The sequence below is a fragment of the Corvus moneduloides genome, chromosome 2 (genome assembly GCF_009650955.1).
Source record: "Corvus moneduloides isolate bCorMon1 chromosome 2, bCorMon1.pri, whole genome shotgun sequence".
Taxonomy (NCBI): Eukaryota; Metazoa; Chordata; class Aves; order Passeriformes; family Corvidae; genus Corvus; species Corvus moneduloides.
The window spans coordinates 103,868,224-103,884,367 of NC_045477.1; the positions used below are offsets into that span (position 1 = coordinate 103,868,224).

The 16,144-nt window shown below is 39.4% G+C and overlaps 1 protein-coding gene and 1 long non-coding RNA gene across 8 annotated transcripts in view; one reads left to right on the top strand and one right to left on the bottom strand.

Moving 5' to 3' along the window:
* The window catches only part of MID1 (midline 1), a 251,547-nt gene that overhangs the window by 97,826 nt on the left and 137,577 nt on the right, over positions 1-16,144 (bottom strand). For all 7 annotated transcript variants that reach the window (XM_032100628.1, XM_032100631.1, XM_032100632.1 and 4 more), the window contains exon 2: positions 5,552-6,267. In XM_032100628.1, the coding sequence (XP_031956519.1) occupies positions 5,552-6,211 (660 nt within the window). In that variant the 5' untranslated portion in view covers positions 6,212-6,267. The remainder of the gene's footprint in view (positions 1-5,551; positions 6,268-16,144) is intronic.
* On the top strand, positions 6,264-15,873 carry LOC116440183. The gene is made up of 3 exons (XR_004238446.1): positions 6,264-6,423; positions 7,281-7,328; positions 15,367-15,873. It is a non-coding gene; the product is annotated as an uncharacterized LOC116440183 (long non-coding RNA).

Consider the following 16,144-nt stretch of genomic DNA (forward strand, 5'->3'; position numbering starts at 1 on the left):
GCCGAATTGATTTTTACCTTTTTGCTTTTATATATTCTCTATATTCTTTACATATATTTTTGTAGCTCTGTAGCCCATTATTGTATTTATAGCTGGCATTTTCCCTACTATTAGACTGAAAGACAAAATAAATTCCCCAGCCTCTCCAAGCTGGGGGTCCAAGGTTACATTCTCTGGGAAGCCAGGGTTGAAACCAGCTCTCCGAGACACATTTTCATGAACAAAATTTAGTTCCTTTCTAAGGCGGGGGGTAATTCACAAAAGCGTAGAACCAGGGAAGAATTCTCTCATCACTTATGTCTCTAACTGGGAATTCTTGTCAGTTATGCTAATTTGCTGAACATATAAAAATTGTATGCACTTTATGTTACGTGTGCATCTTCGGCGCTTTCCATCTAGCAAGTTGTGCACCTAGGGATCCTTACGAAGGTAACCCCTTTTTATCACCTAACTGTGCCTGGCTCGTGATTTTAGGACCAGCAAAAAGGCATCAATATCAGTTGGATTTTACTAAAATATCTTCCATCAAATAGGAAGTTAGTAAAGTTAAGGGTATACAGAGAAACTATAAACTTAGATATGAAAATATTCAGCTGCTAAAAAGATATATGCATGGAATTGTAAAAAAAGATAACAAGTAAATCTATTAATGTATAGTGTCTATATATATGATTAAATATAGTTTTACTGACCTATACATATATATGAAACTGTACATTTTTACTTAAAGCACAGGCATATATTTATTTCTTCAAATTCAAGATTCTAGATATTCCTTAAGTTAGACATTACTAAAAATTACCCGTATTTCTATGCTAGACAACTCTACATAGACACAAATACCAATGTATTGTATTATGCAATATTAGTGTTGGTTTTATATACTAACACAAGCACTGTAAATATAGGCATGGAATGTATATAGACATATATTTACATAAATGTGCATAATATATTTATATGTAAGTTTAGAAACAAATGTTCCTCGATTGTCAAGCCCACTGTTTGTAGGAGTACATATTTATAATTGCTGGATTCTTATAACACTTCAGTATATCAATTAATGATCGAGCTGAAATTACAAAATAATGTCACATAAAAATAGTTGGAAAGCTTCAACACATATTTTGCCAGAATCTTTGTGAAGTCATTTGAATATCAAAAGTTTTTTAATCTATAATGTGTATATAGTAGGGAAGTAGACATATTTTTGCATTCTATTTGTAGTAGCTGTGGACTTGACAAAGTCTCCTACCTTTATATGGTCAAAGGTTTTTAAGAGTTGAATTCATTCCTCCTTATGTGGAAACAATTCCTATGCCTTTAATATTCATGAGTATTTGAATTGACACATAATAGAAAAAGCAATCCTTGCATCCTGAATCAACAGCATAGGAAAAATAGATGTGTATGGATTCTACCACCAAAACTAGCTGGAAACCAGACAAGCAAGAAGATCCTTTTGTTTCTGGAATTGCTGATGCTATTCAGAGAGCTGCCCTGCTTCATAAATATGCCCAAAAAAAATCAGCATTAATAAATTTCAAACTAAAATATGGTGAACCAAAGCTAAGCTACAACAGTTTGATTCAGCAGATCTTTCTTGACCAAGTATTAGAAAAATCGTGCCCAAACCATTTTTTACAAGAAAATATATGTTAGAGGTTAAATTCTCGGTAAATATGAAGACAAGTAAAAAAATAAGTTTCAATGGTGTTATGCTGGATTTACACCATTTCAAAATATGTTTTACCATCTATCTTTCTCTTTTGTTACACCTCTTCATTGCTCTTCGTGAATATTAAATGAGTGATATATTTCCATCCATGCCTTATATGTGTGTTCTCCTTCAAATATTCTCTATTGTTCAAAATAAATCTTATCTTACTGGTTTTTTTCCCTCACATTCATGAGTCTAAATGTATCTATCAAGCAATGGTAATTTTATTAATTTTCTCAGAAAGAAAAAAAGGATATATGCTTAAATTGTCATTTCCTCTTCATTGCAATAAGACAGAAAGCATAGAATCAATATAAAAAATAATTAGCTATATACATTTTCTTTGAGGTAATATGATGTGGTAAGCACAGGGATTTGTTCTTTCTGTGTTTAAAGCTTTGATTGTTTTTGCCACTAAAATTTATTTTTAGCTTATCACAATTTTGATCACCACATTATAAATCCAGTGTATTACCAGTATATTTCCTGTTCTCTGTTTTGGCTTTTTCCTTTACTAATATGCATCTGCCTATGGTCAACCTTAAAAAGATAAACAAAAAACAAAGCACATCTATAAACACTAAACCAACAGTGAGCATGAAGGTGGTATTGTGGTTGTGTAGCTAAGCAAGAAAGGATTGCTCCTGAAGGAACACAAATGCCCTCAATCCCCTCTGCCCCAATACAAGTTGAGTAACAGAAGCACCTCTCAGGGCTGGAGATGTAGTAGCCAAAGGAAAATACTTTCTTATTTTGAGATGCCCACAATTGTTGCTACACTGACTGTTAAACACACTTCGATGTAAACACCTCTGCTGGGCAAGAGTGCAGAGCTCCTAATTAAGGAGTTTCATTTTTGCCACGAAAGGAACTAGATTGCAATGGCATCTTTTGTCCTATGCTTGATGAGGGGTGAGATACTGTTTAAATCATTAGTAACACCACTGCAAGAAAATGTAATTAGCATAGCTTAACACCCAGAACAGCACAACTTGCTGTTGTTAGTATCAATAGTGTGTTGATTTAAAAAGAACAATCAAAAGAAAGTCACCTTAAGTGGTTTTGCTTTTCTTTTTGAAAGATAAAGTTAACCACACATTTTTTAACTGATCCACTATACTATTAGCTACCTCACTCCCATTCTTTCGGAATTTTTTTAAAGATTTGGGTAGCCTATATATCAAACCCCATGTATACTAAAAACTACAGCAGCAATATAGCAAACAACAACCCATTTTCTCATGTGGAGATATTCTAATCCATTTCAATATTTAATTTGCCCAGTGTGCACGTTACCTGTAAGTTGATAAAGACCATCTGCAATCTCATGCCTAATATTATGTTAGAAAAATCAGTGATTCAAGCAGTCATATGACCCTTAAGGAAGAAGGAGGAAGAGGCCTGAGTGTGAAAATGGACCTGAAATTTTTGCCCATCAGCTACCAAATTCTAGTGTGAACTGGTATCGTTCCATTACTTCTGGGGGTAAATGCTAATCTACAGAACTGAAAATCTAATTTTCTAATATTGATTTGTAAACCAGAACTAATTGCTGTGACGGGAGAGGTAATGAGGAAAGGGAAGACATTACTTTCAGATTACCTTCTTATGAACGGAGAATGGATGCTGGATCTGCACGGAAACCACTTGGCCTAATGTTCCCGGACCAGACCATGGCTGTGTCGTATATGTGGCATAATTGGCATGACTGATGTCATCACTGGCATTAGCAATATGAAATAGGCTGCTTCATGACTAAGATGATAGGAACAGGATTTCACATAGACTAATAATTGCCTGTGTAAATTTCTTTTATACAGTTTGGGTACAAAGAAATTCTGCATCTCGAAAAAATCATTAAAATAATATAAATAATGCTAGGAGTTGTTCTGAGACAAGAGCTACTTGGCTCAAGTCTATGCTATTACAGCAAAAGCTATGCCTATTACAGCAAAATTAGTACTTTAATTAGTCTTCAAGAAGGCTGGAGTAAAGTACTTAAGTAGGCTTTTGCCAGGTTAGCTAACCTGAGTGACATCCAGTGTGAATGTTACTTGTCTTTTTGAGATACATCTTCAGAGTTTGCCCAGTCATCTTTGCAGAGAAGAGACACAGATTATGCAAAAATACCCCCATTTTCTTCCTATCTACAGTATTGAGTCAAAGATCGCAAGGGAGAGGACATGATTTTTAAAGTCTTCTTTCAAGACTTGCATTATCTGTGTACATCAACACCAAGAAATATTTACTACTTTTTTCACATCCTCAAATATATGCTTATCCAGTATTTAATGTTGAAGGTCTTTCATGTTAAGTAGTATATTACTACTGGTATAAAGGTGGTAACGAGTACATTGTTATGTTACTAAATAATAGCACCTGTTAAGAATGTAAACCCACTGAATTATTAAAAAGATTATTAAAAACATTATTAAATCTGTGTACCTTTTCACATTTATGGCCTGTGCCAATGTTATCAAAGCTATTAAAATAATAAATTAGTTCAGGAAAAAAGAATAATAAATTAGTTCAGGAAAAAAGAAAGCAAAAATAACAACTCCTCTTGGTAAATAAAAAGGTCTTTAAGAGATGAAAGGAAGTTATCAGGTCCAGGTAAAGATGTGTCTTTCACTATGTTAATATAAATCACAGAATACCATCCACACGTTTCCATAGCACAGAGGCACAAAACCCACACAGAATGTGTATGCAGATTTCACCACCAATCACCTAAAGTTATCACAGACATGTGTGCAACTACACGCTTTAATCTGAAAGTATTTAACTTAGTTAAACCTATAATTCAGTTTCTTTTCCACATCCAAAATTCTGTGTGGGAAGGCTGGCAATTAAGCCTTGCTCTCCATGCTTGTGATTTCTTGATTGCAGCCCATCTTTAAAAATTCCCCCCACAGCTGCACACAAGCACATGCAGACCATTCGGAGGGAGTGGGTGGAGGAAAGTGAGGGATGCCTAATTCCTGCCTTGGCTCTGCAGCAGCACAGGAATCAGCACGAGAGGAATGTACACCCAGGTGGGTGTGAGGCCCCCTGCCTTTGCCCCAATGTTCAGCAGGAACTCTGGCTCTGCTGGCAGCCTGGAGAGCCTCCAGAGCACACTGAGACCTGGCTGCCCACTGCCACCTTGCCCAGGGCATCCTGCACAGGGTCAGGCTGCTGGAGCCTCCCAGTTACCTGGCAGGAGATGTGCCAGAAGCTTGCTGAACCGTGGGAATGCTGCAAGAAGATCAGAAACAATTTTGGCTTTGTTTCCAGGATCGCACTGCCTGCGAGCCTGGTGGGAGACAGCGCGGGGAGAGCGGAGCCGGCATTCGGCTTCCCTGGCTGGATGGGCAGCTGGCATCCCTGAAACCAGCACAGATAAATGCAGCTCCTGTTAGTGGTGATGTGAGGGGCTTTTCACAATGAAAGCAACCTAATGAAAAATAATCAACAGCAAAGCATATGCAAAGAATGCCTGACATTTCAATGAGCGCCTGTGTACCTGTAGTCAGCACTAAACCTTGCCAGCTGCCAGGAGTAAAGCTGCAGGTAGATAAGAAAATTCACCTAAACAGTTCTTTATGCTGCATATTCCTTATTATAGCTCTAGACAAATCCAAACACAAGTGAGGAATTTTTTCTTTTGTAAAATCTGGCACCTTTTACATGGTGAGCAAATGCACATACAGATCTGTATCTCATGATTAGAGATTGCACATCTCCCTGTCCCAACCACTGCCTGAATGAAGACTTTAGCATGCTACCAAAGGGTACTTTCCTTCCCAACCACACACTGCTTGGCTAAAAAAATTGATAGGTAACACTGACCTTTAGCTTGTCATAGCGGTCACTTAAAGCTGCCACCTGATGGTCACGGTGTCGCCCGACCAGTTTACACAAGGCACAAATTAACTGGTCATCAGTCACACAGTACATGTTAACTTTCTCGTCCTCGTGCTCCAAGCACATTAATCCCCTGATGTGAGAGTCCGGGATGGGCTCGATGAGACGGTGGCCGGTGAATGGCTTCTTATTGGGGTGAGTGGCTTTCAGGCACTCCTCGCAGTAGGACACCTCGCAGGTAACGCAGGTTTTCACCGCCTCCTGGGCAGGGTCCTGGTCGCAGAACTGGCAGAGGACCTTCTCGCAGGACGACATGCTGTTGTTATCGAACGCCCGCTCCCGGCGGGTCTCGCTGGGGGAATTGGGCCCACTGACTGAGGCTTTCTGAAACCTGTCAATGATGTTCTGCAGGGTGACGTTGCGCTTGAGCCCGTCTAGACCGCGCTGGCTGAGGGTGATGACATAGCGGCAGGTCGGGCACTGGAAGGCGGTGATAGACTCCACTGGCTCGTTGGTGGCGCAGTGGGAGACCAGGATGCGGTGCGCGCAGTTGAAGCAGAGGCTGTGAGCGCAAGGCAGCAGCAGCGGGTCTTCAAACAGCTCTAGACAGATAGGGCAGGTCAGTTCTGACTCCAGTGTTTCCATCTTCAGGCAAAGCTTTCCTGTGGCGTCAGCGAAATCCAGGGAAGCTGATCAGCTATCTGGAAACACACGTAAAATTCGATTAGGCAAGAGAAAACATGAGGGGTCAGCCGTGGGGGGTTGTCAACTTTCGCCACTGCTCCCTGGTCTGTCAACTCACCATGCCGGGCGGGAGAGCAATCAAAAGTTTTGAACCAGCACATACACACATCAAGGTATTTAAACTGTTTTGTTTTCCCCCCTCTCTGTTCACTTAAGAATGAAAAAACCCCAAACGTTCTTAATTTTTTTTCTCTTTCCCTTTCTCTCTCATGCGATCGAGAAAACAGCAGATGTTTCTGTGCATTATTAAAACCCAAAATGATGAACTTCGAACAGCCTATTACAGCAAAATTAGATTTCTTTTGGAGATGCTACTTTTGGCTTCACTCATTTATTAGTGAAACTTTTTAAAAAACCCTACAAATTTGCAAAGCATTAGTACTTTTTTAAAAACCCTACAAATTTGCAAAGCAAGGATTAGTACAGAGTATTGTAACTGATAAGTTTAAAATCTCTATTAGCATTAAAAGAGTTATTTTATCAGATTGAAATTTTCGCTTGCTACTATAGCAATAGCACAGCATTTGGAGCACATATCTGTGTTTACTTGTGCAAATATGTGTATGGATATAAACACAAGGAGTAATGTTTCTAAGGAAGCATGTGATATCCTACATATATGTATGGTATATATCATATACTGATATACTCCTATGTATTTCAAGAACACATGCAGCTATATTTATATGCACCTGTATGTTCGTGCATATATATAACTGTGTATATATGCCAAAAAGTATATCACATACATGGTTGTAGTAAGATTAATATAGCCACGGGAGCACACAGTACTGTAGCTGAAATGCCCAAATGAAGATGCCAAACAGTAGTTTAGCCCAAATTACTGCTGATCCTAATCACTAATACAAGAAAAGCCTCTACACAGTAAGAAAGTAAAATATAGTGAGATAGTAAAATGTGTGATTTGCCTAGGAGGGTTTGTGTGTGACATGCATTTATCTGGCTTCAGGGATGCCAGCTGCCCATCCAGCCAGGGAAGCCGAATCCGGGACATTGTGTAAGTATCCATTTTTGTATGAGTACTCTCTGCTGCTAAGACACACGAACTATGGCTTGCTTTAGTGAACTTATTAAACCCCTGAAGTGGATTTGGATGAGAATCAATGATTTTTGAATGGAGGGCATGGGATTTTCTGGAGAAGGCAGCAGTACACCCCCATCACAGATCAACTGAAACTTCATTTTGCTTCCTTTCCTGCGCTCAGTGTTACAGAGAATGGTTTTGAAAGAGTCGCCCTACGCAGCTCTCCCTGCCTAAACTCCCATCAAGGGCCCGTCACTGCCACAAGCAGACGGGTCAGTGAAGCAGAAGCAAAAGCTATGCTTCACACTCACAGAGCTGTACCTCTTCACAGTACAATCTATTTAAGCTTTGTTGCTCATAACTGAGGATGGCTTCAGATGGCACAGCTGCATCGTCTTTACACTGTAAAGTCATTGTTCTGTTGTGTGAACTCTTGACTCCTCCCCTGGCCAGGGAAAAGGACAGAAGGACAAGAATCCCCCACAATCAAACCTTGATTCATTAAGGGTGAGAAAAGCTACAGGGCTCATTAGCAGCCTTGGGAACCAAGCATGCTTGAATCTTCTGTACTTCATGACAATTAGTGTGGGGAGCATTGTGACAGTGACAGGAATGCTACCTATAACCCCAACACAAACCAAAGCAAAAAGGAAAGTTCAGCAAACAGTGGCAAGGTTCAGACTTCACCATTGGTATTTAGTCCTCCTTGCTGCGTGGGAAGAGTAGCAAGGCGTCTGTTCCAGAGGTATGCTTAGAAATTAGGATACTTTGCCTCTTTGCACTAATGCGTCCTTTTATTCTACCGAGAAATCTGAGCATTTAAAAAATGCACTGACCCCATCACAAAATTTGCTTTCCTGTATCTTCTGTGATGCTGATCTCATTTGAAGTAACGTTCAGTTTGCCAAAGACTAATTCATTTATAGCTATCCATCAGTTGCCATAATTGCATGGTGCATCTGGTCAAAATTAAATGTCTGGAAATTTAATATAAGCAGGAAGACAACTCCCCTCTCAGCCATAGCCATGCAGCAAAGAAGAGATTAAAACCTTTTCTGCAAATGAAGACCAGTTTGTCTTTCCTCCTCTTCACTCTCTGTCTCACAGAAGTCCCAGAAGATCAAAATCTCATTCACATTGTTTGAATCACTTCCACACCACAACTGTCTACCTCATCATCCCCTTATCCTGCAGGCTAAATGCTGCACTGGAAAAGGGAGAAGGGGATTTGGGCTTGGCAGGAGACAATATTTAAAAAGACAAACTAATCATTGCTCATCTATTGGCAGCCCTGTGAAAACCTGCCAGCCTTTCAGGTTTGTTTCTTAGGACCATGTTCAGAATACAGGGCTTTCTTCTATGCTAATCTTTCTGTGCAAAATTCCTTCTGCTCCTCCATGTGCCAAACAGTTTCATTCATTCCATTTCCTTCTTAAAGCACTTTTTTTAAGCAAAGGCTTTTTTATACTAATTGTATACAAGAGAGGTATAGATAAAACAGCTAGAAGCAGCAGAAAAACATTTGCATCACTGCCTCATAGAAAGATGTTTGAATCACCATTGGGGCTCTACACAAATACCACCATCTCAATTGATGACTAACTCTAATCTATCTGACCTGAATGAGCAGCAGTTCAGCCCTAACTAATGCTATTCAGTATGAGCAAGGATGCCAAAATCTGATCTCAGACTGTAAACATCTTGGAATAAGAACCTATCTTCCAAGGTAAACAAAGCTGAGCACACTGATAGAAACCAAAAAATTACCTTTCCCTGTTTTCTTTTGCAGTTGCAAATAAGTCAAAACACACCACACCTGGGACTGAATAATGAATCCTTTGAGAGCCCCTCACCAAAGAGGGGCTGCATTTTCTGGACAATCAAATGATTACTCTTTAATCCACTTCAATTCTGCTTTCACTTTTAAATAGGTGCCTAAAGTACAGATGAGTGTGCTGATGATCTAGCTACAAAATCTTTCAAACTCACTGGCCCTTGCCTTAAGGTTTCATATTGAATTTGTTGGGTTTTTTTTTTCCTTGATGACGGTAGAGAATCCACAGCTACAGAAAACTGGAAGACTAGGCAGAAATACAATATGCATGGTTTATATACACATATGGTTGTATTCCATATTCAACTCAGCTCAAAAATTGAAAGGCACACAGCCTTCAGACACAGGAAGGAAAGAAGGAATTTCTAGTACACAATTTCCCATTAGCAAAAATATGGAATTACTGGCAGAATATTATATTATAACCAAAATGTCATTGAAATGACAAGTATTATTTTTCTACCTACAGGAGGTACTTTTAAGACCGGATATCAAAATAAAAGTGATTGTCAAAACAAATCTTATTTAAACAACAAAAATATACTTAAATAAATTTGCATTTTTGACATCTCCCCAGGCACATAACGATTAGTTATGCAGTATGTTGTAAACATGCACTAAATGAAATCCCCAAATCAATCTAGTTCATTGCAAGACTTCTAGTAACACTAGTGGAATTAGCATCTCTGTACCTCTGGTTACAAGCATGACATATTTTGTAGGTGGCATTAACACCATCATTTGCCAAGACATAGCCTAGCAGCAACAGTGGGATAACTTCTGAGATAACCAATTCAGGAAGGGAAAAAAAAGTTGCTTCAGAGAAGCGATTGCAGCCAGAGAAGAAGGGAGTGAGAGTATGTAAGAGAAACAGCTCTGTGGACAGCAAGGACAATGAATAAGGAGATGGAGGAGGTGTTTCAGGTGCAGATTTCCCTGCAACCTGAAAGGAACTAGATGAATGTGTCTTTACAAACAGATGGTGTGAATCTTCTTGCAAATAGGGCCAGGGACTTGGTGGTAGGGAAGTAACAGGAGAAACCATCAGTTTCAGAAAACATTACTAATTGACATGGACTGCTGCCCAGCCAAGGTCTTGATAAATTCCTGAACTTTGAGAAAAAGAGCAAGGACTTAATAGAGCTATATTATACAAAGGATGTGTATGTGTGTGTGTGTGTGTGTGTGCATGTTAAGGGGAACATATAATAGGTGAGTTGGGAAGTCTGTACCTTCCAAGTGCCTTAGTCACTGGGGAAAGGGAGAGGGTGATGTGGCCAGGAAAATTAGGATGAAAAGGAAGATGCATCCTCCAACAATTTGAGACACCCCATGGGGAAATGCCCTATGGCCTCTCCCTTTGTTCATGAATAAAGTTACAGGACTCCTCTGTCTCCTTTCTGGACATAAACCTCTCTGGCAACGTGAATTTTTCTGCACAAGCCTGTGGTGAAGACCATGGTGAGGCAGGCTGTCCCCCTGCAGGCTGCAGAGGTTCATGGTGGAGCAGAGATCCAGCTGCAGCCCTTGGAGGACTTCAGAGCAGGTGAATGCCAAAAGGAGTCTGTGACCCTGTGGGAAGCCCATGCCAGAGAAGATTCCTGGCACGACTTGTGACCCTATGAGGGATCTGTGTTGGAACAGCCTGTTCCTGAAGGACTGCACCCTGTGGAAGGGACCCACACCAGAGAGTTTGTGAAGAACTGCACTCTGTGGGAAGGACTTACGCTGCAACAGTTCTTGTAGGAACTGCTGTCTCCTATGGGATGGGCCCCACACCAGAACAGAGGAAGAGTGTGAGGAGTCCTCCATCCGAGGAGGAAGGAGTGGCAGAAACAATGTGTGATGAGCTGACTGCAACCCCCATTCCCCATCTCCCACTGCTGCTAGGGAGAACAAGGCAGAAAAATCAGAAATGAAATTAAGCCTGGGAAGAAGGGGTGGAGAAGAAGGTATTTTCTCATTACCTGATTCTGATTTGTTTGGTAAAAAGTTAAATTTATTTCCCCAAGTTGAGTCTGTTTTGCCTGTGACAGTAGGTGAGTGATCTCTCCCTGTTCTTACCTTGACCCCTGAGCCTTTCATTATATTTATTCTCCCCTATTCAGCTGAAGAGGGGAGTAACAGAGCAGCTTTGGTTGGCACTTGGCATCCAGCCAGAGTCAACTCACCACAAATATAAAACCACACTTATAAATGAATGTGTCAAAAATTCTAGTATCTTGAGATCACTTCTGGTCAGTAAAACACTGCAGAATTCTCCTCACACTGAATAAATACCTAGCTATTACAATAAAGCTAGCAGGCAATGTTTTAGCATGCCACACAGTGTCTCCTGCTCTTTTTCTATTCCAGCTGGTCCTACAATGTTCAGGAAAGGTGAGAACAGAGTCTATCAGGAGTAGAAAAGCAGTGGAAAACAATGTCCTACAAAACTTCACTTTCCACTGTTGCAAAGGTGGAGCTCACGGCATGAATTAAAGCTGTTTCATTTCAATTGTAGTGAACTCAGTCCTGTTGTAGGAGGAAGCAGCTGTAGGCCATTTCAGAATTTTTAAGCATCTTACTAACAAATAGCACTGGGCAAAAGACTTGGACTTGTGACATGTTCCAAAATTCCTTGAAAATTCTCTCCGGTAAAAATCACAGTTTGTAGTGGTTTGGTGAACTACAGCCAAAATATGCCAAGCTTGAATAGCATTTTTCTTTGTCATGTTTTCTAGCAATTTACTGTGTTAAGACTGCTATGGAATGGCTGCTACAGTAAGGCTATTTCAGCCCTGGTCCTCCAAACTCATATACAGGATGGACACAAGACCACCGGTTAATTTAAAGATTGAACACCTGAAGATTAAGTATTTTTGTTGAAAACACTTGCCAGCTTTTTTGGCTAGAAAATGAAATTTATTAAACCGCCATTATACAAATACAAAAAGAAATTGAATACAAAATATAAGTATGTAAGTATGAAATGAAATAAAATGTGCATGTGTGTGTCCATACATATAATTAAGCCTAGGATACGTACAAGGGGAATTGCAGTCAACACCAACACTATTCCTGAGTAATCTATGGAATGCTTAAGCAGGTTACTACTGTAATATGGAGCTGTAGCTTTCAAAATGGCAACATTTTTCTGTTAAGTGCACAATAAAAGTAAAGTTTTATATTTTTTTTTTGTCATAAAAACCTGCTACAGGCTACTAAAAAAACCCCAGCTTTCAATTTCTTCTGTTAACAGTGGAAAAAATAAGAAGAAAATACTATTCTTTTTGCCTTTTTTGATCCTTTTCTAGGATATACACAAAATTGTCTGGGAAAAAACTTTTCCTTCTAACAAGTGAACGCGTTTGTTCCACACCCCATTCAATCAACGTTGCAAATACAATCAAACCAATAGCCCAGGTAGTCCCTAGTACATCATGGGTTTAACCTTCTGCACCACAGATATTGAAGTCTGTGAGTACTCATGATGCTAGCAATTGCCAGCAGCACAGCTAGTGAGATGTTCATATAAATAGTGTAGTTTGTGTGAGTAGTGCAAAAAGAACTAATAATCAAACATCATATTTTTTTCTTTAGAAATGTTTAATGGAAACTTCTACAACAGTAAAGAAAGTGAGCTGCACACACCCCGAAGCAAGCAAATACTTGTTTTCCCACTGGCTTTTATCAAAGCAGCGTGAATTAATAAATATTCAAAGATAGTGTCTGCTCAACAGCTCCCGATATGCAAAAACAAATGTTCAGCATGAAAGAAAATTACTAGATCATCCTATTCATACATTTTCATTGACAGAAGAATGATCATCTGCCTTGTCTAGAAGTTACATGCAGTGTTTCCATAATGTTGAGATAGTAGTTTTCAACATTTAAATTATATCAGTACAGCAAAAGCACACCTGCAATGCTGTTTGCAGTGATATAAAGTCTTGATAACATCCCTTTCTGGTTGAAACATATGCTAGTAGGAAAATATATTTTTGAAAAGATGAATCCTGTTATGTTATTCAGTGAGACAAGAACATCTCACAGAATTAAGGTTTTTGGCACAACATCACATACTCCTTCTCAAGGGAGATAAAACAATAACTAAGGCTCAAAAACTAACAGACTAGAAAAGAAAAAGATCAAGTCCTCTAAATCCCAAAGCAACCAGTAAGTTTCTGATTTAATATTATATATTGTAACATATTAGGTACAACATTACACATGTGCACATAAACCTATACTACTATACACTTGGAATGCTTTTTGGCCTTTATTTTTTATGTTTCTGCAACTCCTGTAGCTTTACATTCTTTAGATACAGGATTTAATATTTCCTCAAAATTCTTCAGGGGAAGGAATGCAATCAATTGTTTAATCTTTAGCACATGTGAATCAGCATTGACCTCCGATTAAATATATGGTTGACGGTCTGTTCCAAAAATATCCTCAACTAAATTCACACTCTTTCTTTGAGAAACTGGTATTTATTCTGGAGTATATCATAGCTATGTAAGAACAACTATCAAGCTCACATCTTGGTCTGGATACTGGGAGCTTGGAAAACAACATGTGGAGCAAGCCTCAAAAACTTACCAAAGGGAACAAATTGCTGTATACTACACCATTCTTCCTACCTCACTCATTTCAAGCTAAGAGCATTCTTGATATAGATGCCACTCCACAACAAAACGAAGGTCAAATAATTTTACCCACCCAAACCCACCAGTTTTAATAAGGCTTTGGTTGCATGGTAGAGCTGCAAATCTCCCACATTTCCCCAGCTTGTGTAATGCCTTAGGTGACACGGTACACCCTGATTTTTAACGTAGACAATACAGCAACAGCAATACTCAGAAATTATGTGCTCCAACACACTCCTTCTAGTCACAAGGGGTCACACACACAGATATGTTAGTGCAGCTTGGAAACACTGGAGCCATTAAGCTGCTGCGAGTTTTCAGAGGAGGTCTTAGGGTGGCAGAAAGAAACTACTGCATTCTCTTCCCACCAAGTTGTTCTGTGAATTCCTCCCCACAGCTAAGTAAAGGGATTCATGGACACTCCTTAAATTTGTAATCGTGTCTTCACCTAGATAATGACATTTTAAGTTCTCATGGAAGAGTACCAGGGTCTGCTTTCTTATCAAAGAGAGCATTTAAAATAACAGCAAGAAGAGTCCCAGGAACTGGTACAGGTATGAAGGTGTGACCTCACCACCACACAGAACTTAAATTACCTGCAATATGTATTTTTGACGAACTAAAGCTCCTTGTATTTATAATCACATTACAAAATACACAGTGTTAACCTCTCACTGTTCTGTTCTCTGGTCCTCATATGTGATCCTCAAAAAAGCCTGTAAAAGATTTTTTACTTTTTTAAAGGAATGAACACACTTTCTCAGAGTTCTAGTCTGTAGATTTGCAAAGAATACAAAGAGATTCTGGCTATTGCAAAAAAACCCTCTACTGTCTGACACTGAAGAGCTCCTTCTAATTTATGCGTGCTGTACTCTCCATACACTGAACTCCCTAAGATCAATGGTTTATTTAAAAATCAAGATTTTAATCAGGTCATTAGAAGGGGAAATTAGCTGTGAACTGTGGGAAGGTGGAAGATACAGAACAAATTATATCTGTGCTCTGAAGGTTATCGGGTTTAGACCTCTGACAGAAACCTGTCACCAGTGGAGGAAACACCCAGCTCAGGCTTCCTGGGCTTGAGAATAATAAAATGGGAACCAGCAGGAGGACGACTCCATCAGGAAGGAGAATCCTGACACAGGCCCTCACCAGACCCTGAGTCCTGCTCTGAGAGAAGTGGGGACATTTCCCATCCTACTGGTGTCACATGGGCACATTTCTGCCACCACAGCTTGGGGTACCAGGCTCCTGTTCTCCGTTAGCAGAATAATTTTTAGGAGCATTCTTTAGCTCTGTAGACCCAAACAGAAATCTGCAAGTACCTGGTAGCAAATCACTAAAAGAAAAAATGAGACTCCAGTCCCTCTCCTGCTGCAAAGTGGTTCCTAAATGCAGATGGTGACATTCATCTGGGTCTCTACAGGGTGCCTTGGAAATCAATGGAAAGACATGGCCATCTCTAAAGCCATCTCATTTAAACAAATTGAGATTACCTTTAGTATTAAGTGATCTGTGCTATCTAGATATGTTTATTTTATTCCAGGTATGAAAGGAACTTCAGAATCTAAGAAATTAAGACTACATCAACTAACAACTAACTCTTTCCAGTGTTCTTGAGCTTGAAAAAGAGAAAATAGAGAATCTAACATCTATTCTTTTTTATTCTGATGTGCTCAACAATCAGTTGTTTAGCCAAATTTGCTTCCAATAAATATCTTTGAATTTGCTTAATTTCTATTGTTCTCTAGTCAAAAATCCAAGAGGAGACACAGAAAACTGAGTCAAGTTGCAGGAGAATGATCCCAAAGCAACCTCTTTTCAGTTGACACCACTGAGGGGGGGTTTTTCTGGATTTAGATAGTTCTGGTCCCTGCTGCATGCAAAAGGCACGTGGACAGTTCCTTAGAACCAGATGCACTAAGTCTTAAGACCAGCCTGCTTGACATGACAAACCTAACTTCAACTTCTGTATTTCATTCATAGTTTTTTGACAAAGCAATAGTTTGCCTTCCTATACTGCAGATCATGAACCAGGTCAAAGACCCCTGTCCTTCCAACTGCTCATCCCAGTCTCTCCTGCCATCTGCTGCAACTTTCTAAAGGTTTTAAAGGGTTACATTTCTCCCACTCACTGTACCATGGAGTGTAGTAACAACTTTACTAGTCCTCTCTTCAGATTGCTTGGCATTACCAAATGGCAGCAATAACCCAAATATCCCAAAATAGTTAGGGCATGTATAAAATAGAGCATGATTAAAAATTATGACCCTGACAAAAGAGGACACAAAATGAAAGCTGCATAATCAACTGAGAAGAGAAAG